General features: G+C 36.0%; 3 protein-coding genes across 3 annotated transcripts; 2 read left to right on the top strand and 1 right to left on the bottom strand.

Annotated features, from left to right (window-relative positions):
• The first annotated feature begins 1,115 nt into the window (after nucleotides 1-1,115).
• LOC141846513 (mitogen-activated protein kinase kinase kinase 20-like) lies at nucleotides 1,116-2,180 on the top strand. The gene has a single exon (XM_074734556.1). The coding sequence runs from the start codon at nucleotides 1,116-1,118 to the stop codon at nucleotides 2,178-2,180; it is 1,065 nt and encodes a 354-aa protein (XP_074590657.1).
• A 4,313-nt stretch (nucleotides 2,181-6,493) lies between these two features.
• Nucleotides 6,494-7,182, top strand: LOC141846711 (uncharacterized). The gene has a single exon (XM_074734749.1). It carries the CDS (start codon nucleotides 6,509-6,511, stop codon nucleotides 7,067-7,069), a length of 561 nt encoding a protein of 186 aa, XP_074590850.1. The 5' UTR covers nucleotides 6,494-6,508; the 3' UTR covers nucleotides 7,070-7,182.
• A 246-nt stretch (nucleotides 7,183-7,428) lies between these two features.
• Nucleotides 7,429-25,827, bottom strand: LOC141846710 (calcium permeable stress-gated cation channel 1-like). Its single transcript, XM_074734748.1, has 12 exons — nucleotides 25,580-25,827; nucleotides 21,733-22,071; nucleotides 20,660-20,809; nucleotides 18,945-19,080; nucleotides 17,931-18,032; nucleotides 16,640-16,759; nucleotides 16,426-16,506; nucleotides 14,290-14,630; nucleotides 12,930-13,175; nucleotides 10,786-11,110; nucleotides 8,608-8,841; nucleotides 7,429-7,843 (listed from the first exon to the last, which is right to left on the bottom strand). Exons 2-12 carry the CDS (start codon nucleotides 22,044-22,046, stop codon nucleotides 7,586-7,588), a joined length of 2,307 nt encoding a protein of 768 aa, XP_074590849.1. The 5' UTR covers nucleotides 22,047-22,071; nucleotides 25,580-25,827; the 3' UTR covers nucleotides 7,429-7,585.
• Nucleotides 25,828-26,847: the final 1,020 nt, after the last annotated feature.

The raw sequence follows: 26,847 nt of genomic DNA, 5'->3' as shown, positions 1-26,847 counted from the left end.
ATTCCCAATTTAACTTCCCTATTCTCGAGCACTCATAAATCCACTCAGGATTACTTTCCCAAGCACTTGAACTCCACACCCAAGTACTTGGCAGTCAGGCGATACTCAATAAGTTAAGCGACCTCTCTCCCGACTCAGTGTTCGGCAATCTACTTGGTAGTCGGATGACTTCTCTCCCGACTCAATGTTTGACAATCTAGTCAGCAGTCAGACGACTTCTCTCCCGACTCACCACTCAGACCACTCAACGACTCACCACTGGGAGTACTCGATTGACTCGATACTCAAAAGAACTCAACTGCAATCAGAGAAGTCCTATTTGTACATGGATAACTCAGTAACTCAGCCTAACCTTTAAAGTCGACAATTTAAGATTATCAGCTCAAGTCCCTCACCAACTAAGTTGAAATTGAATTTATAATTTCAATTTAGTAAATTCTCTGTCTATCTACGGCAACACGATAACAAGATTGTCAACACTGGATCGGCGCAAGCATTAGGTGGTTCTGTTGCTTCGACGCCGGCGGCGCCACCGCGTGGTGACGGTCTAAGCCGCGCGATAGCAAGAGGAGCCCGAGGAGGCAGTTAGTGTGCCCGTCTTCGTCGAGGAGAGAAGACGGCGGAGGCGAAGGACGAGGGCGCTCTGTTCGCCGTCGCTTAGGCGTCCACAGGGCCGGCAGCCATCTCTGTTTCTGGCGGCGGAAGCAGAAGAAGAGGAGGAAGAAGGAGAATGGAATTGAACAGTGGACGCAGAATTAATTATAGGCAGAATTCCGCGAATCCCAAACAGAGTGGAACTCATTCGATCGATCGATCAATCAATTAAGGATCCATTCAAGAACTCCCTAACTAAATCCTAATGCGATCCAAATTGCCTGAGAAATCTAATCATGCTAGGAATTAATGCTTTCTATTTTTGGAAATCCTAATCCTGATTAGATTTGTTGAATTAAATTTCTTGGAAAACAAATCTAGCCAATGATTGATTATTCGAATTTCCATTTTCAGTTAAAGCGACATCGACTCGTTTCCGAACGTATATATATAAACGCCTCCATGGAGAAGAGACGCCATCGCAAAACTTGTTAACTTGGCGTCTCGCCGGTCTCGGCATCATGGACTGGAGCCGCGGAGAAGTCCTCGGCCGCGGCAGCTTCGCCACCGTCAGCCTCGCCCACGTCCGCCGACCCTCAGGGGATCCTCTGCCTCCGTTGATGGCCGTTAAGTCCACGCCGCTCTCCGCCTCCGCCGTCCTCCGCCACGAGGAGGCCGTCCTCTCCCGCCTCGACGGCTGCCCTTACTTGATTCGCTGCTTCTGCTCCGACGTGGTCTCCTCCCGCACAGAGGAGTCTTACAATATTTTCCTCGAGTACGCCGGCGGCGGCTCGCTCCGTGACCTCCTGCTGCGCTCCGGCGGCCGGTTCCCTGAGCCCGCCGTCCGGCGCTACACCAGGGCGATTCTCCTCGGGCTGCATTACGTCCACGCCTGCGGCTACGCCCACTGCGACGTCAAGCTGCAGAATGTTCTGGTGTTCGACGGCGGCGCCGTCAAAATATCCGACTTCGGCCTCGCCAAGAAGGCCGACGACCGCGCCAAAGGTTTCCGCGGCACTCCGCTGTACATGTCGCCGGAGGCGACTGCCAGGGACGAGCACGGAGCGCCGGGAGACATTTGGGCTCTCGGGTGCGCGGTGGTGGAGATGGCTACCGGTCGACCGCCGTGGCCGAATCCCCCCGACGGGGACGCGTGGGGGTTACTCTTCAAAATCGCCTTCAGCGACGCTTCGCCGGAGATCCCTGCGGATTTATCCGAAAAGGGGAAGGATTTCCTCAGACTCTGCTTCGCCAAAGACCCTGCTCAGAGATCGACGGCCGAGATGCTGCTGAGCCATCCATTCGTCGCTACGACCGACGCCGTCGAGGACATCGCCGGTGCACCATGGGAATGCACTACTCCGCTCGGAGGCTCTCCGAGGAATGTGCTGGAAATACCTTCCTATGCTTCATCTTCCCCGACGGAAGAGGAGAATATTCCGGCAGATTCAAGTGATCTGTCTCCAACGAACCATATTCTGGAGCTCGCGTCGCCGGCGCCGCCGAATTGGGCGTCCTCTTCTCGCGCAGATTCCGGCTGGATCGAAGTGAGAGCCGGCGTGCTTATCCAATCGATCTCACCTTGATCGATCTGCACGATGAAGCAGATAAGAGTTTCCATTAAAGAACTAATCTTTTCCAGCTGCCGGTGAATTAACCTCGCTGTTTCTTGAATTGTCACTTGTCAGCAGTAGTTCGATCTTTCTTACAAAGTTGTTAGTTTCTTCTGTGATTCAGAAACTTTTATACGTATGTAATTCTTCTTTCTTCAACAAATGTTTGAAGAAATTAAATAAAGATAGACAAATGTTTGATGCAAAGTTTTGTTGGGCTCTCTGCTGTTTCTCATCTAAAGGATGTTTATAAACGAACAGAAGAGCAAAACAAGCTTAAAATACAGAGCACGTGTGATGAATTTAATAGATTTTGGGATCTAAGTTGGTGAAAGTAAGTTCTGTGAAGATCATTCTTTAAAAAAACATCATAAAGAGTTGATGAAGATCATTTTCAATTGTTTATTTTTTTTCTTCGAATTAGAAAACTTTGTAAATTTTCTCAATTTTGATTTAGTGGCTTATAATTATTCAAATAACCTCGATACTATTTTATACTGTTCAATATGATTATTTTCTATCTAAATTCAAAATTAGTAATTTTTGAACCGGTCAGATGTGTTATAGCAGTACGGAACCCATAAATACTATATATATTGTAGTAGTTATGCTTTCGTAGCTGTTACAACATGAATATTAGGTGAGTATGTATCTATTCAAGTTATAACAACTACGATTTTGTAACTGTTATAACGTATGCTTAATGTGTTCAAAAATATTTATATTATAGCAGTTATAATTTCATAATTGCTACAATATAGATGTTAGGTGAACAAGTTGAATCCGCATTGTAACTGCTATAACGTGAATGATAAGTGAATAAGATTAAATTCACATTGTAACAGCTATGAAATCGTAGATGGTACAACTGAATATTTTTGAATAGGTTAAGCATGTGTTATAACAGCTACGAAATTATAGCTGTTAAAACGTGAATATGTTTTATGCGTTCTCATCTCATCTAATATTCAAAATGTAATAACTATAAAATCATAGCTACTACAATACGTATTTATGATTTTGTAACTGATACAATACCAATTTTGATTATTTTAGAAATTAAAAAGGAGATAATTGTATTAAATGATATAGAACAATTTAGATGATTTCATGATATTTAGATAATTATATATGGTTGAATTAGGACATTTTTTGATTAAAAAAAAAATCAAAAATAAGACGTTCCCTTGATTTAAAAATAAAGAGGCATTTTGTCCTAAATAATAAAGAGAAAAACAAGCTTATAATTTTTAAGCAAGTGTGATGAATATAATAGATTTTACAGAATCTACAGAAACCGGTAGTTTGCTCATTTAAAACATTTTGAAAATACATTTAAAAAAAAGTTATTCCCGGTAGATTTCGATAAATTCTATTTTGAATTATAGATTTGTTCTCCAATCTAAACTTTCTGTTTTGGGTATTTTGAAATCTAATTAGGATTAGGAGTTCCAAAAATAGAAAGCAATAATTCCTAACATGATTAGGAGATGGTTTGTTCGTTTATTACCGTTAGGAGATCTTGTGAGTCCGATTGCAGAAGGAATTCCTGGATTTCTCTGGCAATTTGGATCGCATTAGGATTTAATTAGGGAGTTCTTGAACAGATCCGTAATTGATTGATTGATCGAATGAGTTCCACTCTGTTTGGGATTCAAGGAATTCTGCCTATAAATAATGCTGCTGCATCCACTCTGCAATTCCATTCGCCTTCTTCTTCTTCTTCTTCTTCTTCTGCTTCTTCGCCGCCAGAAACAGAGATGGCTGCGGGCTTCCTGCAACGCACGCTGCCGGCCTTGTGGACGCCTAAGCGACAGCGAACAGAGCGGCCTCGTCCTTCGCCTCCGCCGCCTTCTCTCCTCGACGAAGACGAGCAGGACTGCCTCCTCGGGCTCCTCTTGCTATCGCGCGCCTCAGACCATAACCACGCGATGTTTCCGCCGACCCAGGAGCACGAGCCGTCTCCGCTTCCGTCGCCGGCGCTGAAACAGCAGCAGAACGAGCCGTTTCCTCCGTCGACGCCTCCGATATCTGATCTGCGTTACGAGTGCGGCAGAGTGTTCTCCTCGTACAGAGCACTCGGAGGCCACAAGTCCAGCCACCGGAAGCGCCCAGCGCCGGCCCCTCCGACGGCCGCGGTGATAGCCGGAGCAGTGGCGAAGAAGCGACACGAGTGTTCGGTGTGCCGCAAGTCATTCCCGACGGGGCAGGCGCTAGGCGGGCACATGAGGTCCCACTTCAATGGCGGCCGCCGACAAGCGACGGCGAGGAATTAATTAATGATTAGCCATTTCATTTCATTTCATAGATCTTTTATCTGAAAATAGATAGTTATGCCTTCTGAAGCGAATTAATGTGTTCAAACAGATACATTGTTAGTTTGTGATCTTCATATATATACTCCATTAAATCATCACATGATCTTTTTGGTTGCTGCTCATCGATCGTTGCCTTTGTTTGTTCTTATTTGATACAGACATTTAAATTTTTTTTTTTTACTATTGTATCGTTATGATGCTTAATTAATTGCATAAATCTATTGTTCATTTATGTTAATTTGAGACATTTGATGAACTATAAATTCCAAATTATAGATAAAATAGAGTTTGAGAATACATTATTTATAAATTTTTTTCCAAGTGTGTAGTTATTTATCTTTGCATATGAATATATTATACCTTTTTTCTATTTTCTTGAATTAAATAAATATAATCATAAAAGAATGTGTTTATTTTATAGGATCACCAAACAATTAATTAATTTACAATCTTAGAAAAACACAAAAATTAAAACTTTGCTATATGGGTTCGAGAGTAACTAATTCATATGGGTCGTGTCGGATTCAAGTTAGTTTTAAGTGCGAAGGCCTAGCCCGCGGACTTCAGCATATTTATTTCAAAATGATGCCTTGCTACCAATGACGGAGTCAGGAAATGGATAGCCTCGAGGTTAATCCCGAGCTCCCCGAGCTATTTTCTTTTCTCCTTTATATTTTTTAATTTTTCTACAATAAATTTAAATAATAAATTTGTTGGGCCCCCGAAGCTAAAGCCCGAGTAGCAAACTGTTTAGATCCGCCCTTGCTTGCTACTCAAGTTCAACGCAACTTAAAAGGATTAATTTGTTGATTCACACAGAATAGTCAGGAAAATATTAGTGTTGCGAAAGTGGATAATAACAAATAATTAACTTATTGGTTCATATAGAATAGTTTAGAAAATGTAATATTGTGGAAGCTTGTGGTAGTAAAGATTAACTTATTGATTCACATAAAATAATTTTTAAAAAATCTTTAAAAATATATAATAAATACGATATATATCAAAATTGAACTATCGAACCATTTAGAAATTTAGAACGAAATTGATGAAGCAGAAAAAATAACTCCATACATAAAGTTAAATTGAAATTATATTAATTCCAAGAGGTCTCAAATACAATAAATATGAAAACAAATATTTTAAATAAAGAAAGCACACTACTCTTAATAGTAATTATAATTGTTCCTTATTTATTACTAAAATAAACAAATATTAATTACCCTATGATATATAAAAACTAAATCTTTAATTATCCTAGATCTATCAATCTAGATTTTATCAACAATTATCTTTTCTTCAGTATTATTTGTTTTCGTATTGTATCAGCTTCCAAAAGGAATCTACAGTTCGATTTGATTTTAATCGAAAAATGAAAATTAATATGATCCTAGAATCTTTGAAAAGATTGCACAGGAGTATTCCTTGTAATCTCTTTAGTGACTAATCCAAAAAGTTGAAAAATAGCACATGAATTGGATATAAAGGAGTTGTTCTTTATTGCCCCCTTCACTGTCAACCATCCCTCAATGAAAGTGGAAAGGAGAATATCAATGCACAATCTTCCTTTATCTCGTTACCCTTTATTCGGTCTAGTCGGGTCAGGTTCGATCGGGTTCAGTTGGGGGTTGACTACGGTTAAAGACGGTGAAACTATCATTTTTGAACTTCAATTTGACCAATTCGTCCAATACGATGTTCAAATTTTACGAAGGATTTCTATAGGGAAGTCGAGAGAAGAGGAAAAATGAACTCTTGAATCCACGAAAGCTTCTCTTCTAACTTCGAAAAGATCATATAGAAAAGTTGCACCTAAAGTGCTTTGGAATATTTTCGCCGATCTTATCCTCTTCAAAATATGTTGCCACACACTATCTTTGTTCTACTCTAAATCCTAATTGCCTATTCATTCTATCTATACATATGTGTCGTGGTTGTCTTCTGTTACTACCACTTTCGACACGCATAGTTGGCTAGCTAGCCATGGAGAGGTTAGCTAGATCTCAAGTATCCAAAGGGTTGTTCCTCCTTGTTCTAGTCCTCGTCGCCCCCTTCATATCCTCTTCGCTAAGGAGCTCTTATATGTATATCCTTTTTAACATCCTCATCTTTGTACTATGTGTCGAGGATGGATTCCTCAAGGCCTTCTCTAGGCATCATGAGGAAAAAACATCAAATTGCAATGCAACAGGAGCTCCAATGGTGAGCGAAGCCTTCATGAAGCTAGCACAGAAGACCGCGGTGGCACCGAAGGCCTCCAAGGTCACACCGAGAGCTCAAGCTCGTGAGCATTGCTCGTCAAGACCAAGCCTCTTCTTCATCGGAGGGTTCGAGGGATCAGAGAAGAGTGCACATGCAAGGAAACAAGAAGAGAAAAGAAAGGAAGAGAAGGTTGAGGTCGAGATCGAAACCGGGGAGATCATAAGCAAGCAAGAGCTGTTTACTAAGGCAGAAGCTTTCATTGACAACTTCTACAAGCAGCTCAAGATGCAGAGGCAGGAGTCATGGAAGAAGATCCATAAGTTTTATGACAGCATAAGCTAGCTAGATATTGCCCGATCTTGTTATTTTAATTTTGATATTCGGGGTGGTTAAACAAGAACAGAGATCAGAAGCACCAATAATTTTTATTTGGTGTTCTAATCTCATTCTTTCACTATAAGATTAGAATCAATGGTACAAGCATATTTATGAAGCAAAAAAGAGAATACTTTTCACAATACTTGAGTATCTTTGATGATGCAAAACTGTTTTCTTCTTGATCATTACACAAATAATTAACTTACAAGAATATTACAAAGCTTAAATGAACAAATTTCCTTCTTTGCCAGGTACAAACTCCAGAAAGCAGACACCGAACCGATCGAGGAAGTGAAACTGATCGAGATTGTAAGCACAGATCATGAAACATTTTAGCCAGCTTTTCACAAATAAAACATTCGGCTCAATCTTTAAACGCAATTACAAACACTTGCTGCACATAGATACAGAGATTATGCTCAGATCGACTATTTCATAGAAATACTCTACATATTTCATCGGAAAAGCTAGTTTTGTAAACTATAGTTGTAATGGGACATCGATATCGGAAGGTGGTGATGATCGGCCATGTTTGCTGGGGATTGGAGTGTTCCTGCGAGACTGGCGCTTAGTTGGTACCAGTACGCTATCGCAGTCTTTTTCTTCGTCGGATGCTAAAGTATCTTCATCCTCCTCGTCATCTTTGAACACTGGGTGAAGGTATGCATTTGATAAGTATGCTTTCAAGTTTAGGTTCGGCTCCCGGGCATGTTCTAATGTATCTTTCATCATTGCTTCCTGAGAGGAAAATAAACACAAAAACTTCTTGTTAGAACCGTAAAGATTGAGATCCTAACTGCGTTGTGAATATTGTGATGTTTCTTTCATCACTGAAAACTAAACACATGTGAGCAAAACAATAACATTAAAGAATCGTATGATATCATAAAACAAAGAAACCAGTTGTGTGACAAAAGAGTCGTCTATATATTAAGAGGGTATCCACTCCCAAATGGCTAACCATTTGGAATGGACTCCATCTCAATTCAACAGATGCAACTAAACTTACAATTGTTGATCATAATTACATAAGAACATACCCTACCAGCAGTTTTAACTATTGTTTCTTCTTAATGAAGAAAGCAGATCTACATAGCCCAATGAAGGACATGCCATTTCTTGAGGAATGCATCTGAAATCTAAAATGAATTTTCATTAGTTAAAGTCGTCCTTTTTAAGGGTGCATTTTCAGTCCCTGCGCTTTCCTAGTTTTTCTTCAGCATGCCACAGAAAAGCACACTGACCCTTGCTAGGGAAAACATGGCAAGATGATCCATTATAGTATGCAATTTCTCATTTTTATTGAGTGAGCAAATTAAATTGGTAGGAGCAAATTTCTGTTGGTAAAATTATTAACTACAAGTTTTTTTTTCAGAGCCTTAACCATGATCAGATGAACGATTGAGATCTATAAATGGATACTGCCTGTAAACAATGTAAATTTGCAATAAATATTAATTGAAATGATTCAAGCACAATAAAAAAATGCATGTAAAAGATACCTGAAGTGGATATCTAACAAAAGCAGGTTCATAACGATTCTTGCAATATCTATGAAACCATATAGTCAAAATAGGAAGCACGATGAGGAAAGGTGTTGCATCAACAACTTTCTTTGTACTTAAGAGTCCAAATAGAAGAAGTTGAGATATGACCAGTGCAGTGATAATGCGTCCGTGAACATCTGGCCAAAATGCTGCTGCACTCTCATATTCTTGGTTATACACATTAATTATCTATATCACAAGAATAATATACATCAGAATAAATTTAGTGGAGTAATGAGATGGGAAAAATTTTGATTGAATAGAATAGTTACAAAATATGTATTCTACGAAACAGAAAACCACTAGCTACGGATGTGTAAATTGTAATGCATCATACAAATTCAAGAGACAATTATGGTATGGTTATGTAGCTTGTAGTTCGCTCTGTATCAGCACACTGACATGTTTAGAAGTGCTTTTCCCCCTTTCATAGTGGCAGGAACCCAATCGAAGTTGACAAGCCAAGTAATTAATTAGAAGCAAGCACCAAATGATAAATAATAAATGAGCCTCTCTAAGTTATTTGATCTTGTGAATAGTTAGACAGGGCACTTTATTTATAAGGATGCTAAAAAAAAGTGTTCAAGGGATGAGGCAGGGAAGGTTGCTAAACTATGGTAGAAGTGGGAGTAAAGTGGACAAGCGTGTTGTGCAAATAGAAGCAGCAACAATAATCCAGTTATGTTTTCTTTAAGCTCACTGATAGGTTTAGAACTATTTGGTTTCCCGCTTCTCAACAATGGTAGGAACAGGGTGAAAACCCAAAACTTTCAAGACAGCAGTTGAGCAAGTCAAGATTATCATTTCTAAAACTTAAGATCTTGATCCTACAGTGCAATATCCTCACAAAGTTAGCTCAGTGGTTCTTCAATCTTTCCACCAAACTCTCCCTTAGGTGTATTCAAGGCTGCTCTTAGAAAGTGTTCGTGACATGCTATGCCTCTCAAGGGCAAGCTTGTGGCTCATTGGGTCCAGACTGCTGCCACCCACTTGGATAGCAACCGCTAACAGGAGAAAAAAGAGGCTTTGATGATTGTTTTTGACATCTGACCCCATATGCATAACCTCTAAGATGCCAACTAGCTCAGGTGATAAGGAGGTTAAGAGTTGTTGTCAAGGTCTTGATTTCAAAATCTACCAGCCCAAACTATATCTTTGAGTGAAGTTTATAATTTGTTCTTCAAAAAAAAAAAAAAAAATTCCTACATTTCCAGTTAATGGATATGTAGAAACGGCAAAATGAGGAAAGATGTCATTCTCCAACAGCTGGCATTTTACTGAATTTCAGATGCAGTCATGTGCCTAATTGAGAACCAGAACATATAAAAGTATTTTTGCAATATGTCAGTGGGCTAAATTACTATCCAGAAGCAATTAAATGCAAATCTAATATATGAAAAAAGAAATAAAATAAGGTAAGATGGTATACAAATGTTCAAAGGATCAATAGAATTTATAGTTTGACAAGTTCTTTAAAGTGGAAGGTGTGAGTGGAGGAGAAAAACCAAAGAAAGATATAGTGGCAGAGAAAAACCAAAGAAAAATATAATGGAGAAAAAAATCAAAGAAAAATATAGTGTATGTGATTAAAAGTGATCTAGAAATTCAGTGATAAAATGTTGCATAAAGTTCAATGCAGAATAAAGGACATGTTGCTAACTACAAATATGCAAGCTTAGAAAACTTGAAATTGGTCATTGGGCTGCCTCAGTGACATATAACCTTTTGTTATTGTGCCTTGACAGCCTGACATTCCAGGACGAAGTCATTTGAGATCTTTGTCGAAATACAATATTCAACACATGTTACACCATCCCCATTTTATCTCATCTCTTTCTGCTGATATATCCACATCTCCTGAAGGATGTGAATAACACAATAGATGACAGCTACAAGTATATTATTGAAGATGGATAGTGCTTCTTCATTGTTAAAGGAAAGACCTGCTATCCCAAGTTCATGGGTCTATACTCTATATCATTTTGTACGATGGAAAGAAATTAGTAATGAAATCGAATATGATGGTAGAGAAAATAACTACTTAATTGGCATAAACTATTGAAGTCGACTATGACTGATAATACCAATGCAGTTATAAATGGATTTAACAGTAATAACTTCACAATTGCTCACCTGATGACGAAAGACAACATATGCCAGAGCAAAAAATATTAGTATGAATGGAAGTAAGAAAGGTGTGACAACAGAATAGACAAGACCAAGCAAGAAATACAGCTGTATCTGAGGCTCAGATGTAGAAAACTCAATGCTTCCTGGATCCATTGCTTCTTCTCTATCCTTTTCTGTCTTTACCAAAAAGAAATTCTTCAAGTGGAAGATTATAAGAGGCTTCAATCTAAGAATCTCCCCAGCAATTCCAGCCCAACCATCAACCATGATAAAAGTGATGAAAAAAGTTGCTTTCTGCGGAATGGATACACCTATAGTCTTTGGGATCCTGCATAGAAGAGCATGCTTCAACTTAGGTTCGGAAAAATAAAGATTCAAATCTTCAAAAGTGTCTGATACAACAAGAACTAGTGGATTAAATTGCAGCATGGACAGATTTTCAGAATTTTATCAGGTTGACCAATTAATGTCAGGTGTCATGTAGGATGTACATTGCATTCGAGAATAATTTAACATACTTTTATTCAGTGAGACCTAACACTGGAATTGTTAGCAGAAAAAGTCATAATATTGTACACCGCATAGGCATGTAATTCACTATTACAGTATCATCAAAATGTCAAAACAATAGATGTTCCTTTGGTGTTTATGCACACCCAAGAGAGTCATTTAACAATGTGGGGCTAAAGGGTGGAGTTTCTTCTTCTCCTTCCTTCCGCTTTGCTCCATCTTAACATACTTCCTCAAACCCAACATAGCTAAAAGTGAAGCTTTTAGCAAGGAACTGTCTCATACCATATCAAGCACAGAGGGAAGATAATTCCAACTTCATATGCCAAGGCAATAAGGTTGGGTCCTTTTGACACCAAGAGAGGCTTAATTAGCAATGTACGACTGTAGAAGGTGGAGTTTCTTCCTTTTCCTCTCTTCCTCTTTACTCCGAATAACACATAATGCATACTCATATCAAATACTAGCTGGCAGTTAGACTAATAGTGGGACCAGTAGATGCAACAACACAGGGTACTTGTTGGTCAAAAAGAGAAACAAGAAGAGAATTACAGGGGCAAATGAAAAGAGTTACGCAGTCAAGAAGAAGAGAAGTGAGGTGCAATCAACAAAGAAGATTACTACTGAAGAAGCAACAAAGAGAATTACTACTGAATGGCAGAGAATAAACAGAAAGGCAAGCAAGTAAATGAAAAAAGAAAAAAGAAAAAAGATGGAAAGATCAAATCGTGGAAGATAGGAGGCATATAAAAAACATAGATAACTTCAAAAATGAAAACAAAAATCACAAGGCTTTTGACTCCTATGACTAGTACACCAGTGTGTAAATTAATTCAAAACCATGCACCAGCAAATAACTGTCCCCGTAATTTGAAGGATGTGACCAATGTTTGGGAAAACAATTTGAGCCATTTCATTCAATTAAATTACTTTTTTACTATATTAACTAAAGCTTTCTTTGAACTCCTCAACCATGCCAACCTTATTTTCTCATGTTAATCGTATATTGGAATTTCACCTAATTTCTGTTGAATAATAATTTTTTATTTTGTCCTTTCTAGTACTATATCCATCTTAGCATTCTCATCTTACTATATTATTTATATTTGTAGGTGGCGCTTCTTAATAGACTAACCCAAATCAATTAACATGATGGGTCAAACATTTTCCTTCTAGCCAAAAGGGAAGACAACATGAATCTATTAAATATAATGGATCCAACATTTTCCTTTTAGCCAAAGGAGCACCTAAAACTCTTCTCTGTTTCAACTATCATTTATTTCCAATTAATCATAATCATATATCCATAAACATTTTCTTATTGAACAATAGATTCAAGGTAACTAAAACTCTTACAAGAATTTCATGTTTGTATGTGTTATTTATTCTCTTGATTGTTTTCTTATTATTGGTCCATGTATTCAATTTTAGTTCTACTTAGCTTGAAAGCTTATATTTCTTAAGTTTAGATCAGTATGTTTACTACCTACTATTTTAGGTTCAGCAATAACTTAATGTGCCAGTGGTATGCAACTTTAAAGTGCTGGTTCTATCAATATAAAAAGATATGCAAAAACAAAATATAATTTTACAGAAACATCATTGAGTTGGCTTTTAAACATAAGCATAGAACATACTCAGTTGCTGACTGATGAATAAAACTATTAAGTTGTTCCATCGCTGTTCCAGCAATTATGCTCACTAAGAATACGTTCACTATCAGAAAGAGGTAATATTTAGATGCAGAGCGTCTCTGGAGAGAGGACAGGGATATGAGTCCTTCGAACTTTGACATAATCATCAATATTATTGGCAGAAGTATAAGAAAGATCTTCAGAGCAATTCCAGGGAGAAAACCTTGGATGAATGATTTGATGACCGGCCTGTGTAATATCCAATCTGATGTAAGTAGAAAAGAAAAGGCATAGTTTCACCACAAATCTACTCAAAGCTAAAACCTACTTTATTTAAGTTGTAATTTTTATCTAGGTAAGTATTCTGCACAAAAATTTACATTCATGATAATACTATTGACCAGAATAATATTTAGAGATCCAACAAATAACAACAACCAAACCTTTATCTCACTAGGTAAGGTCGGCTATATGGATCCTCCTACATCATTGGGCTTGATTCCCTACTATATCCTATCTATATTTAAATGAATTTTATCCAACAAACAACTAGAAATAATTTCAAAATATATATATAACATCAATGGAGAAGAGGTGGAAATGTCTTTCATAGGCATGTGTCAAACCTACAAACTGAAAGAACACAAAATTACATGTCCAACTAGTATATTCAAAGTAATCCATAAAGTTCTTGATTGTGCATCCCAAATAATCTGAAAAATAATCATTTATGTCAAACTATACATTGTTGAAATGATGTCCGGCTGAAATGTTAATGGTTATTATATGCATGCTTGGTGAAAGTTTTGACTGATATTCAGTATTAATGAGCAATGACTAAAACCACAATACAAAGACCTCCAACTGAAGTTCTAGAATTTAATATTTCATTCTAGTTTCAGTTTAAGCAAACACAGATTAGAAATCATAAACAAGGAACTTATACTACTAAGTTCTATTCTGTTAACAATGCATTTTAGGAAAAGAAGTTTCATAATTAAGTCTAGAAGCTTATCGTTAGAGATTATTATGTTCATATCCCAAGCTTAAATTTTCACATTCAACTAAACTATGACCATCTCCAATTCTTGGAGATCTCCTAATGTGTTTTTTAGGAGGAATATTAGAAATCATAAACAAGGAATATCAATTATGTTAACAATGAATAAGTCTAGAAGTTTATGGTTCAGAAATTACTAGGTTCATCTCTCAAGCATAAGTTTCAAATGCTTCAACTAGACTATGATCACCTCCAATTCTTAGCCTAATGTATCTGTAGGAGGAATAAGACGGCTTGGGTTCTTTCATATAATAAACCCAAAATGACTAAATAGCCTGAAAGCTAAGCAGGAATTGTACTCACACTTCAATTAAAGGCTTCAGAAATGAAGCTGTCTTCTCAATACCCTCAATATTTGCAAGGGATTGAACAAATGCAACTGGGATTGTAAAGAAGAATATAAGAAAGAAGAAAGCAACAGCCACTATCAATCGTCTGACTGTAATGGAAACAAAAGGAATGGCTAGGTTATGCCAATAAACATCGCGTGGTTCTGGAGCCCATTCAGTCAACCACAATGTGGGATTTCTAGTTTGTTGTGTCTGTGCACAAACAGCAGCTCCCCATCGTGTTCGGAAGGAAACAAATGCAGCTGGCATGACAAACTTGGGCATCTTTACTATCTTCTCACGTTCAGCAGCTTCCTGAGAATGTATTTAACAGCGAAAGAGGAAAACTAAATTAAAATGAAAGAGCAAACGTTCTATTGAATTTAATTGGGCAACTAAATTCAACAAAAGTCCATATAACATATTTTAAGATGATAGAATAGAATCCAACAGCATGCAACTTGGTTCTCAAAACACAAGAATATCAATCTTATGAATTTCAAGGAATATCAACCATATTGGTCAATACAATTACAAACTAGTATTTTATTGAATTTCAAGGAATGATAGGCACACCATATAAAACAGGGTGGACACTGAATCCAGAGTATTTTATCTGAACCAGGTAGCACCCTGATATTTCAGGCAAATTAGTTTATTATTTGGTACCTCAACCCAGATCTGTTTAGTTGTGCTTTGCATTTAGGGAAAGAGAGAGTTGTCAAAAAAAAATTCTTTCTAAAAGAAGACCAAGGGCAGAAAAAGAAACATTTCAAGTATTGAACTGACCCTTGGGAGTGTTTAAGGAACAAAATCATAAAAACAAGGGGAAAAACCTACAGGAAGAAAAATGTTCATTTGCAACAAAAAAAAACACCAATATATATCCACAAAGGTGAGGCTGCAAAGTCAGACAAAATCAACAAAAGTTGGCCTATATTGTTGTCAAAAACAATGTGATCTCTATCCAACCAGATAGACCAGATGAACATTAAGACCTAGGAGAAACAAGCTAGCTGATTTAGATGCATGATTTGTCAGGGAAGCCCACAGATTGCCAATGCACAAAACATGTGGATGTACTCCAAGTTTCCAACCATCCAAGAAATGGTGTTCCATATCCTTGGTGTCATAAGAGAAAAAATAACAAGAAGAATAACAACATCCTAATAAAAATTCATCATTGTATTGAAAATTCTAACAACCTTCTAATAAATATAAAAGCATTTTATTTAAAAATAACAAGAATAAAATAAATCCATAAACTATGCGACAATGGTTACTGATAGTATTTAGGTCCCTTATCAACAAATGCAGTGGTCTTGTGGCGTTTATCTTGAGGGTTGCAACCTTGCCTTGTTTAGGTCTTAGTCCCGCTAAGTAGAAATGTCAGGGTGCAATTAAACACAGTTAAAATGCTAATGGTAGAATCCCTGAGCTGTTGACTTTGAAGGTCTTAGTCCCTGTAAGAACACAAGTTAGAGTGCCATGAAACACACTTAAAATGCTATTAGTGGCATCGTTTAGCTGCTGACTTTGATTGGCTAGAGATAGGAAAAAGAAGAAAAATGTGGAGGAAGAAAGAGGAGAATTCATTTGTACCATTGCAGATGAAATTTTCTTTATCAATTGTCTGAGACGCTTTACAAACCGCAAGTAGCGGGAGAAACTATTAAGGGTGCGGATAATGGGATGTGCTTTGTAGATGCCATGTTAAGTATTGGATTTTATATAAATAATAAGAAGAATGATAAATAAGCGAACTGAATCATCGAACACAAAGTGAGGGCGTTGAACTAAAATCGGATTGGGTTCGAACTAAATCCATTGGGTAGGATTGGAGATAAGGATTACGTAGTTCAAACTAGGATTGATTTGGCCAAGTTATGGCTGAACCAAGTAATGGGTTAAACCGGCTTGGTTGGTTTAAAATGAATTAGACCTAAATACTATAATAAAGCAACCAGACATCTTATACTTCAATTTCTATGACTATTCGGTATCTAAAAATTTGGGGGAAAACCCTAGTTACAGTAAGATATCATTATTAAGCAAAAATACTATAATAAATGAGAAGCATCCAATAAAGGATCCAATCAATATCACTTACTTTGTCAGAGAGCTTGTCGATCTTAGATGTGTAATATTCAATTGCATCCACCTCGTCACCCCACAGTCCCAGAAAACCAGTCTGTTAAAATGAGAGCAAATACAGCATCATGGATCCAATAACTTCTGGATGCATGTGTTAATACAGATGCAGCTAAAATAAGAAAAATCAGACTCATTCGAAAGAAAAGGAGTGAAATTATCCTTGAAATAACCTTGCAAGTAGGCCTTTTTGATGGATTGCGTTCATATCTCAATTGATAGAAGTCTCGCCAGTTAACCATCTTTTTCTTCTCTTCAACCAGCTTAGCAAGGGTATTTGCATTATACACGACCTATACATACAAAACAATAAGATAGAAAATTCAAAACTTTTTCACAACAAGATAGTTTCATGTAATTCTTTTACCAATCATATGGTATATACACTCATCTTCTCTTTACCATATTTGTATGATTGTATCACTGCGCTTCTGTTGATTTTTAATGAACCCAGTGAACCAAAGTCAATGTCTCACTCTCCATACTTGGTGCTAAATTTAAGTGGAAGCGAAATGTTATACTTCTTGTAACAAGATGAATCGACAATTAGTGTCTTCACTGGGGTATCCTAGGCTGAAATATTTAGATGCAAAAATCTGGTATTTTGTTTTTTGTTTTTTGTTTTTTGTTGGTCCTCTAGGTGTTCATTATTCATCTTATTAATCAGTATAAAAGTCAAAATTAGCAACAATTTATATGAGCAGAAAGGAATTAACGAACACACATGTTCAACTAATTTAGGAATTAATTGGCAAATGTTAACCATACAACAATGAGGAGAAAGCTAAGGGCAAAAGATATTGAGATGCAAGAAAACAAAATCACTGAAATAGAAAACGAGAATGATTACCAATTTTTTGGCAAAAGAATAATTATCTCTTTCTGATATCATCATGAAATAACACATGAAATTTATGCTGAGATTACTGTTACTCCACATAGCTGATATGCCACATGAAATGTACATTTCATCAAAATTTGGACTTTCTAATTATAGTGATCATCTTCAGAAAACACAGTTGATGTATGTAGTTTGAATTGTTTCTATCATCACTATACAAAGCTCCTATACAAAATCTAGAGCCATCCAATCAACAAGGATTTTATGGTTTAAAGGAAATGCAGCCTCAAAGATCATTAAACCAAACACATCAAATGATCAAAGCTATAATTAACTCAATACACAATCTTTTGAGCATCCATGATGATGATTAAAGCACCAACTCAAAATCAGCAAAACCAGAGGTTCACTTCCTAGTTCTAAATTATGGATCAATGACTCAAATACAACAGCAGCGGTTATGAAAGTTGCCTATAGACATGTAATGGCCAAACCCCAATCTCTTTATTAACTCACACCAAACACTTTAAGGCATATACAGATATTAGTTACATAAAGATATGCACTACATCATGATGATGGTGCACATCCATATTCAACAAGCTCAGATGTGTTAGGAATACCTGATGGGTTAAATAGTGATCACGATGATTGACAAGGAAAAAATGTTCAACAAGCTCATCAACTGACTCATCTGGATCAGGTGGCACATTACGAACGAGGACCTGAAATGTTTAATTCCAAAATCAATTTCCAAGTAAGAGAAGAAAACAAGGGAACCATGGAACTCACACTAGTGAAATTTTTAGGTTTTGGACTCAATATTCTTAAATGCAACGGCAGCACTCCGATATATATAAATATATACGTCAAGTATGTACAGAAATATGTGCTCATGGTCAATGGCAAAGTTAGGTAGTACCACAAATAATGATACATTTACTAAGTCACTACACATGGCTAAATCAACTTAATATCTAATGCACTCGAGTTACTTCCATACTATGTTGTTAAAGAAATATATGCTAAACCAACATGTTTGACCAACAACTTTTTCTGATAAAACAATTTAAAAAAAAAAAAACTGGATCGAACCACCTGGTCAACTAGTTAACTAGAAAACTAATTGTCAATCAAGACTGGTTGAAACAATAGAAAACATCCAGATGAAATGGATTTGTTATCCATTCAACCAGGAAAATAATTAGAAAACATCCAGATGAAGTGGATTTGTGACCCATTCAACCAGGAAAATCATTAGAAAACATCCAGATGAAATGGATTTGTGACACATTCAACCAGGAAAATCATGACCCAGGGAGTTCACGGTTAAACCCTTCGGTCAGATTTTCAAAACACAATAAAAAAAACACCTTCACGTGTTGCTAGAGATTGAATGAAATTCAGAAATGCAGAATCCTATTTAAACATGAAAAAAAACAAATTAGATAATGGCGAATATTGGCCAACAGAACTAAGTATTTATGCCGATGATAATTGAGAGACACCAAGTGATATAATTCATCAAAGACTAGCTAATAGCCAAAACAGAGACAAAATGAGAATTTTCTCTAAGAGACCAGTACTCAATAAAATTGCATTGCAAAGCAATTTGAAGAGATCTTGAATGCACTTACAGTGAACTGATCAGGACGGCGTTTCGCTGACGCAAGAAAATGTAACCTCATTGATGCAACAATGTCATACTCCTTGCGCAAAACATAACATGTCCAAAACGTAAAGGCATATGCCATTACCACATGGGCCCAAAACCTGTAGTAAATGATATTGTCAACCAAAGGCAAACATAAACTCAAAGGTGAGTCAAACAACAAACTGGCAATTTCTACAAGCAAAGAATGCATGTAAAGTAATCATGAAAAAAGAAATAAAGTTATATCTTCGTGGTAACAAGAGAAAGGTAAATGTTTGATTTGCAACTAATTGTAAATAAATACAAACAGTTGACACGAGACACATGATGTAATTTTACCAGCTTCAAGATAGTGCTTTCATTGGAAGCTGATTTGCAGAAAAAGCTGGTCTGGCTTGCCTCCAGGCCATAGTTTTCAAAGGGTATAAACAATATTTCTTTCATATCTCAAATTTGTGACTAACATAATGTGCTGAAATTGGCAGACATTTCTTACATTTAAATTAGTATCAAGGTATACAACATTATTTTGTACATTACTTTCATGCTAAATTCAGGTGTCCTAATGGGAATAGTAGCTTTTGTCATTGTATTGTGCCGATGCTTGCATGCACATTGAGCATGCTCAGACACCCTTCAGCACGCATTAAAGTGTATTGAGATGAATTTAGACGAAATTTCCTAGTTTATTTACTCCTAAAACTAAGATTACAACAACTAATAATTGTACCCAATACTCATCAAGCTTCAACATGTATTAAAGAGCGGTAAGATGATTTAGACAAGTTCTACTCATATAGTCTCTTCTACTTTTCAATAAGACTATCAATTAGATAGCTGAACTAAAAATAATTTGTTCTCATTTTTTTATTCGAGATGCGTTAAGATGAATATTTATAACAGTTTTCCTTCTATAATCTTCTTTTGCTTGTTTATTTTTAAAAGTAAGAATATAATAATTAGATATTTGAATAATAATTTTGAATAAACAAAATATAAAAAAATAAAAAATGTTATTTGAATTCATCTTGACACGTGCCAAAGTATATTGAGTCACGGCATGATACAATACTCATCAACACAATTGACTCAGGCTACACAAATTACCAGATCAATAGGTACCGAATTTTGACAATTTGTCAACATAGTACATTTCCACTATGTCCCAGCACAACATGAGGTTTTAAACCATATTAGCATTATCATTATATAATTAAATTGCCAACATATCGATATGTAACCACAAGCTTTCATATCATAGGAACTCTAAGGAAGGTGTGGAGTCTAATCGACGAGTTAGTTCTCTTTTATACTCCTTGAAAGTTATTCTCCATCTTTGCAAGCTTTTGGTTCCTGTGATATCTTCAAAAATTATGTTCTATTGAAGACCAAGTTATCATACACTCACGTTTCATCAAATGTTTCATTTGGTGGGACTGGACCATTTATTCTAAAACCCTCCTTCAAGCCGAAGCATGGATATCAATAGATATAGCTCAACTCACCAAAAGAAAAGCTAATCTTACAGGCATGTTTGATGAAACCTTATGAGGTATGATGATTGGTGTGTGTGTGTGTGTGCACGTGCAAACTTTACATTATCCCTTTCTATTGAATTAATTTGTATTTTCCTTTACATTCCTTTAACCAGTCAGATGTAATTTTAACTGATATGTTGATAGAATCATAACTTCTCACCTCTGTGACCCTGTAGAGACATTGGATATTGATAATTTGTCAACGTCACTGTACTGTAAGCTCTTTGAATCCGCTAGTTCAGTACTAGTCCAGTTTACAGGGACAAGAACACCAAATGCCAAGATTGCAATGGGAATAAAGATTTTAAGTCTGCAAAAAAACAAGGGAAACCAGACGAGCACTTTAAAGGGGATTGAAGACAAAAGAAACTAATACATACTATAAGTGTAAGCAATTGTGTGAAAAACAGTAAAATAATACATCACAAAGCGTCATAAATACAGAAATTTTGAAAATAGGAAAGTTACCAAAAAAGTGTTTTACACAACGTAATGTGAAAATCTCAATCATGCAGTAGATTCTCATGCAAACCAAATGTTCTAATCTTATGTGCAACAATAATTAATGAAATAGCATGCTCCAAGATGTGATTCCCTTTGGTAATCTTATGTTCCACGAACAAAATGACTCCTAGGGTTGGAAGACAATGATGAGCCCAGTAGGAATGTGATCCAAGAGGCATGATTGAGACAACACATAAAATTTGATGAACTTAAAACCTAGGCCAAAAAATGCACAAAATAATTTCCTTATGACTTTTCATAGCAAAAGAGAAAAGAAGACGAGAAAACTGTATATTTTTCTATGCAAAAGAAGACGAAAGTCCTCTTTAAATAAAAAGCAAATCTTTCATGAAAAGTCACACACACACACACATCCATGTCCTTTGGTTTCACATGGACAAATGTGGTGGGACAAGTAGTTAGTCAATCAACTAAAAAAAAAATGGTACCAAAGCAGGGAGAGAGAATATGGTTCAAATCCTCCCTATGTCCAAAAAAAAGTCATACTTCTAGGTCACGATGAGCATGATGGGACATGGAGCATGTTTAAAAAAAAACTCATACTCTCACAACTTTATCTCTAATTGATTCAATTTATCAACTATAAAATCTGTTTGTAACATTAGAAAACATATTTATTCTCAAGTATCGCACCTGATATTATTATATTAGTATTATAACAATAATCAACAATAACAAATGAAATAAATCCAAAACTTAGCAGAATACCCAATCAAGTATATCCGCAAGAAAACAGCAGAGTCAAGTCCTGCATGCTCTATAAGCTCTAGTTCAGGCATCTTGAGAGCGGCAGGCATCCAGTCCAGAAATTGCACGTATGACCTCCAATTCAAATTGACAAACTTTTGCCCAAATGCTCCAGCATGGGTTGGACTGCTTCTTGAACCTTTAAGATACCATTTTGAAAAATAAACCCTGTCATTTAGCGGCTGGAGTCTTAGAACAGCAAAGGCCACAAGGAATGCAAAGGCAGTTAGCATGTTAATGGCTGCTGCAAGCCCTATGTCAGCAATTGTGGCCATAACTACCTCCTATGAGACTGGTTTCCTGTGAACATATGTCATTTAAAAGTAAATTTAGAAAGTCGTTCACTATATATAAAAAAAACTTATGATATACTGATTCAGCCACAAACAATATATAGTTCTTCTCCCCCTTTCAATAATAAATAATAGGACAATTAATGTACAAATATTCACATATGATATTTAGTATAGCTACTTTAGCATTATAAAAAAAATTGAAAAAATCAACAAAAGGTAACATTGGGTGGATGGTATTTTCACAACAATAGGTTGTTCCATTGCAAGCTGCATTCTAGTATCGAGATCAACCTTTTTAATCCAAGGATAAAGCTACATTGTTGCCCGTCAGCCCACATTAGTGCAAGCCCAGCACAATGGAGCCACTTTTTTGCCAAGTTAAAAGACCAAAACCAAACTAACTAGTCTGATTTAGGGTATTTACTTTCATAAAAGGAAAAGGCAGGAATTATAAATCAACTTCTACAAACAATACATCCAGCAGCATGAACACATATAAAATCAGATTAAAAAAAAAAAAGCAGAGTTAATAAATGGCAATAGTTTTATGCAGAGATAATGCACTAAAAGTATAGCCTGCTTCCACAATATTTGACACTAGATAAGTACCAGAGAGAATTATAACCCCACAAATACTGATAATAAATGCAGACCCATTGATACATTTGATGCCAAAGAACTGTGAAGACTTTGTTCAGAACTCCAGACTTTAAAGCCATAAAACCCCCAAAGTATGATAGATCATAGATCATACAGAAGGAGAAGGCTTTGCTTGGATAGGTCTCCTTTGCTTGTTAGACTTTGAAAGTAGCCGAAGCTTACTATTAAACAAATTTTGACTCATATTTTATTTCCTGTTAGATATCTTATTATTCCTACTCAGAAACCTTGCATCTATTAGAAATATTAGTTTACTACTCAATTTGTTTAAGTAGTATGAGGTCTGTATTAAACCTAAAAAAATCACCATTGTTTGATCAAGCTATTAATTTCATTAGACACTTTCTTCTCCAAACAACATAAAAACGAGAAAAATCAGAAAGGGGAAAAAATAGAAAGTGATTGGTAAAGTTGCTGTCCTTCAAGTCCGTCCAATAGGTTCTTCAGGACTTAATGTTCTTGGATAAAAAAATCTTCGAAATGGAATCCATCATGTAAATGTCTACTAACAATTGCATTGAGGACCCGAGTATTTGTTTGATGACAGACATCGGGACATGGAAGATTTTAAGAACACTTTCTAGATTTCTTCAGACACAAACACAGAAAAACATCATAAACCTCCAATACTTGTGAGTCATTTTTTGCCAAAATGTTTTTCAGTATAACAAAATGCATAATGAAGACTTATGCTTTCTCATTATTTGCTGGCACAATATGTTGACTTCAGCAAAGACTACAAACAAAAGATTTCAACATCCGTCAGAATCCTATTTTGCATTTGTTTAATAGCTTTGGGTATAACCACGAATTCAAGGTTGCTGTCTGGACTTAGAATCTTAGAAATGTTCCAAACTGACATAATTCCAACTAGGATCTAAATTAGACTAGGATCTTAGATCATATGAATCTGCAATCCAATCCTCAGCCTACTTGGAATTCTTACAAAGGATTTTTGTTTCAACAACCATTTAGAATATGTGCATTCAGTTATTCATTCTGAATCTTGATATTTATCATAACAAATTTTTTGTCATATAATTTGACAAAACCTTCCATTATGTAAGATTCTTTTTTATCTCCCACGTTGAAGAATCATTCAATTTGTATTTTTTTATGGCTCATGATATTGGAATGGTAGTGTTCCATGAATAGATAGAATATGTGCATTCAGTTATTCATTCTGAATCTTGATATTTATCATAACAAATTTTTTGTATATATAATTTGACAAAACCTTCCATTATGTAAGATTCTTTTTAGTTGAAGAATCATTTTAATTATTATAATCTGCAATTTGTATTTTTTTATGGATGATATTGGAATGGTAGTGTTCCAAATGTTCATATTAATACTAAATATATATAAATTATAAAAGTAAATATTAATTAAATTGTAGGATCTCCTCCAATCCGAACCTTTGAACCTTTTCAAGGTTGTCAAGATCAACATCTTCCCTAGAAACGGCAAAGATTATAAGTTCAGATCATATGATCATAAGATCCTAAATTCAAATAAAGTAAGCATGATATCTTTATGTAACAAGTAGCAATTATAAGATGAATGATAACTGTATGATGGATACAACTGCTAAAATAAAATAAAAACTTTTTTTAATTAGTTAAAAGAATCCCCATAATTGAATTTTTTTTTCAAATAATATGCCACTAAAACATTGCCTAATTTCAGTAAATAGAATATCTACAAGAAAGTAAATACGAGATCTTACATGCGAAAGATGAGGAACCACAGAAGGATTGTAGATTCATAAGATCCTAGCCCAATTTAAATCCTACCTAGATTTAGATTGTTTAGGTCAATTTGTGTAGTGAAATCGTAAGTCCTAAGGTCCATATCACAATTGTGACTATCATATTGTTATAACTTTCTATCAATAGTAATAACACAGTGTTCTTATCCCTATGCAATGAGCATAGTGCTGAATCACTTACTAGTTGCTGCTAGAACAAAACTATAAATTCTTCTCACGAATCAAAAATTTCTTGAAGGATCTTAACCAACAACAATCAGCATGAGGCATGTACATGTACCAGTCAGGAATGTTATCATGAGGTATGTACTCATGTAGACACGTAGGTACCATCACACTTATAAAACTGCTAAAAGTACCAAATGTATCATAATTCACACTTCACAACTCCACCATACCCACAATTGACATCAAATGTGCTTTATAGGGAAAAAAATTCGGGTCAAAACTTATGAATTAGTTTTGACAGTTTAAACCTTTCAATAAGCACTTTGAGCCATAAATTAAATGTAGTCAGGACTGTAGTTACACTAAGTAATTGTATTTCTCTTGAACTGATTATCCAATCTCTAAAGGAAAGGGCAATGGTTGACGAAATACACTGCAAAATTCAGATTAGGTGAATATTCCTACAAATATGAAGCAAAGAGGGTGACAGATAATTCACAAATATCAGTTTTTCCAGTGTGACACAGAACAGTGTCTCTCATGTGCATTATCTCTTGTACTTCATGTATACTTCATGTGTGGATACAGGTAAGCATAGACTCATAGAAACTATTCTTAGTCATTCACTAAGACAAATTCTAACTCCGAGAACCGAAATTGTATGTCAAATTCCCCAACAAATAGTCTGCCAACTTTGACTCCTACTGTCATGTCCGTAAGAACAAGCCAATTTTTAAGATATTCTGCACACGGAAGTAACCGAATATTATAAACATGTCATCATACCACCCTCACAGCTATAAACCAAAAAAGAAAATTCGCATACTCAAAACACCAAAAAAACAAATGGGAAAACACTAAAAGATCCACTACAAAGAAAAAAATGCAGAGATCGAGAAAAACCGCCGCGTACGCTAGGATCAGTCGATCGGACGCGCAGAACTCAGCACCGATCTGTTCTTCCCCAGCACCAAACCGTTCCTCCTCCTCCGTCAACTCGCCAGGAACTCGAATCCGATCAAGAACAGCGATCGATGGCGTTCGGCTAGACCAAGAAGAAGAAAGTGGGGAATCAGTAAAGCGGAGATCTGATCTTCAGGGTAATCGGAAAGCCGTTGAGTTGGTAGCCAGTAGAGAGAGAGAGAGAGAGAGAGAGAGAGAGATATTTAACGCCGTTAATGCATGTGGACTCCAATTTGAACGCTTTTACTTTCAATTTTATTTTATATATTTGGAAATTTATTAATTGCCATTAAAAGGTCGAGTTGCCTTAAATATATACATATATGTATTTTAAATAAATAATTAATAAGGAATTAATATTAATTAAATTAATGAGTTTAATGTCGGCAGGAGATATCTTTGGGTCATCTCCGCCATCATCTCCGCCATGTGTGGGAGGGGAGTGGCCAAGTGTCGGCGAGGGAAGGCGACGACGTCGCCTCCTTTTTCGCTGTAGCTTTCGCGGCGCAGCCGGATCGTGACGCTTGATGGCGGCCCGGTCCAATCGCGATTCGTGACTGACGCATGAATCCATGCCTGCAGTGCTGAGGAGGGCGACGGGCACGTGGCGGAAGGGTGGGGATTGGTTAACCGCCTCCTGACCTTATCCGTCGGCCGACCGAGTGGGGCAGCGGGTTAACGGAACGTAGACATCGGACCAACTCGACCGGGGGAAAATGACAAAAATGTTCCGGGCCTCCACATGCAGGTTTTCTCTTTCTCATTTAACGTATTTAATTTTTATAATACTATTAATGTATTCTAAAATCTTCTCAATATATTTATACTCTTCAATAATAAATATTTATTATTTTCAATTTATATTATTAAATTCAAATTTAAAAATATAGATACATTAAAAAATTTTAAAAATATATTAATTTTAATTTAAAATGATTCAGAATTATTTAGATTCATCAATCAATCTAATTATAAATTTATATTTTTTAAACTAAAAGAATCCTTTGAGATTCAATGATAAAATTTATATTATTTAAAAATTTAAAAATATAATAATTTTTAAACAAGTGTTGAGATTTAATAATGATATTAGTTAAATTTTATTAAATTTAAAAAAAATTATTTTTAATTTACGCTATCAAATACAAATCCAAAAATATAAATATATTTAAAAATTTTCATAAATATATTAATTTTATTTTAAAATTTAAAACGGAC

The sequence above is a fragment of the Curcuma longa genome, chromosome 15, assembly GCF_044706935.1.
Source record: "Curcuma longa cultivar G26 ecotype Majalengka, Jawa Barat chromosome 15, ITB_CL_G26_1.1, whole genome shotgun sequence".
NCBI classification, from domain to species: domain Eukaryota; kingdom Viridiplantae; phylum Streptophyta; class Magnoliopsida; order Zingiberales; family Zingiberaceae; genus Curcuma; species Curcuma longa.
This window is presented reverse-complemented; position numbering and strand designations above follow the sequence as displayed.

What these genes read in the sequence shown, in the direction of transcription:
- LOC141846513 (XM_074734556.1), top strand. Translation starts at nt 1,116, where the DNA reads ATGGACTGGAGCCGCGGAGAAGTCCTCGGCCGCGGCAGCTTCGCCACC.
- LOC141846711 (XM_074734749.1), top strand. Translation starts at nt 6,509, where the DNA reads ATGGAGAGGTTAGCTAGATCTCAAGTATCCAAAGGGTTGTTCCTCCTT.
- LOC141846710 (XM_074734748.1), bottom strand. Translation starts at nt 22,046, where the DNA reads ATGGCCACAATTGCTGACATAGGGCTTGCAGCAGCCATTAACATGCTA. An exon ending in ATCACTATTTAACCCATCAG is followed by an intron (nt 16,760 to 17,930) that starts GTATTCCTAACA and finishes TTGTATGTATAG; the next exon opens with GTCGTGTATAATGCAAATAC. An exon ending in TCGACAAGCTCTCTGACAAA is followed by an intron (nt 14,631 to 16,425) that starts GTAAGTGATATT and finishes ATACATTCTCAG; the next exon opens with GAAGCTGCTGAACGTGAGAA.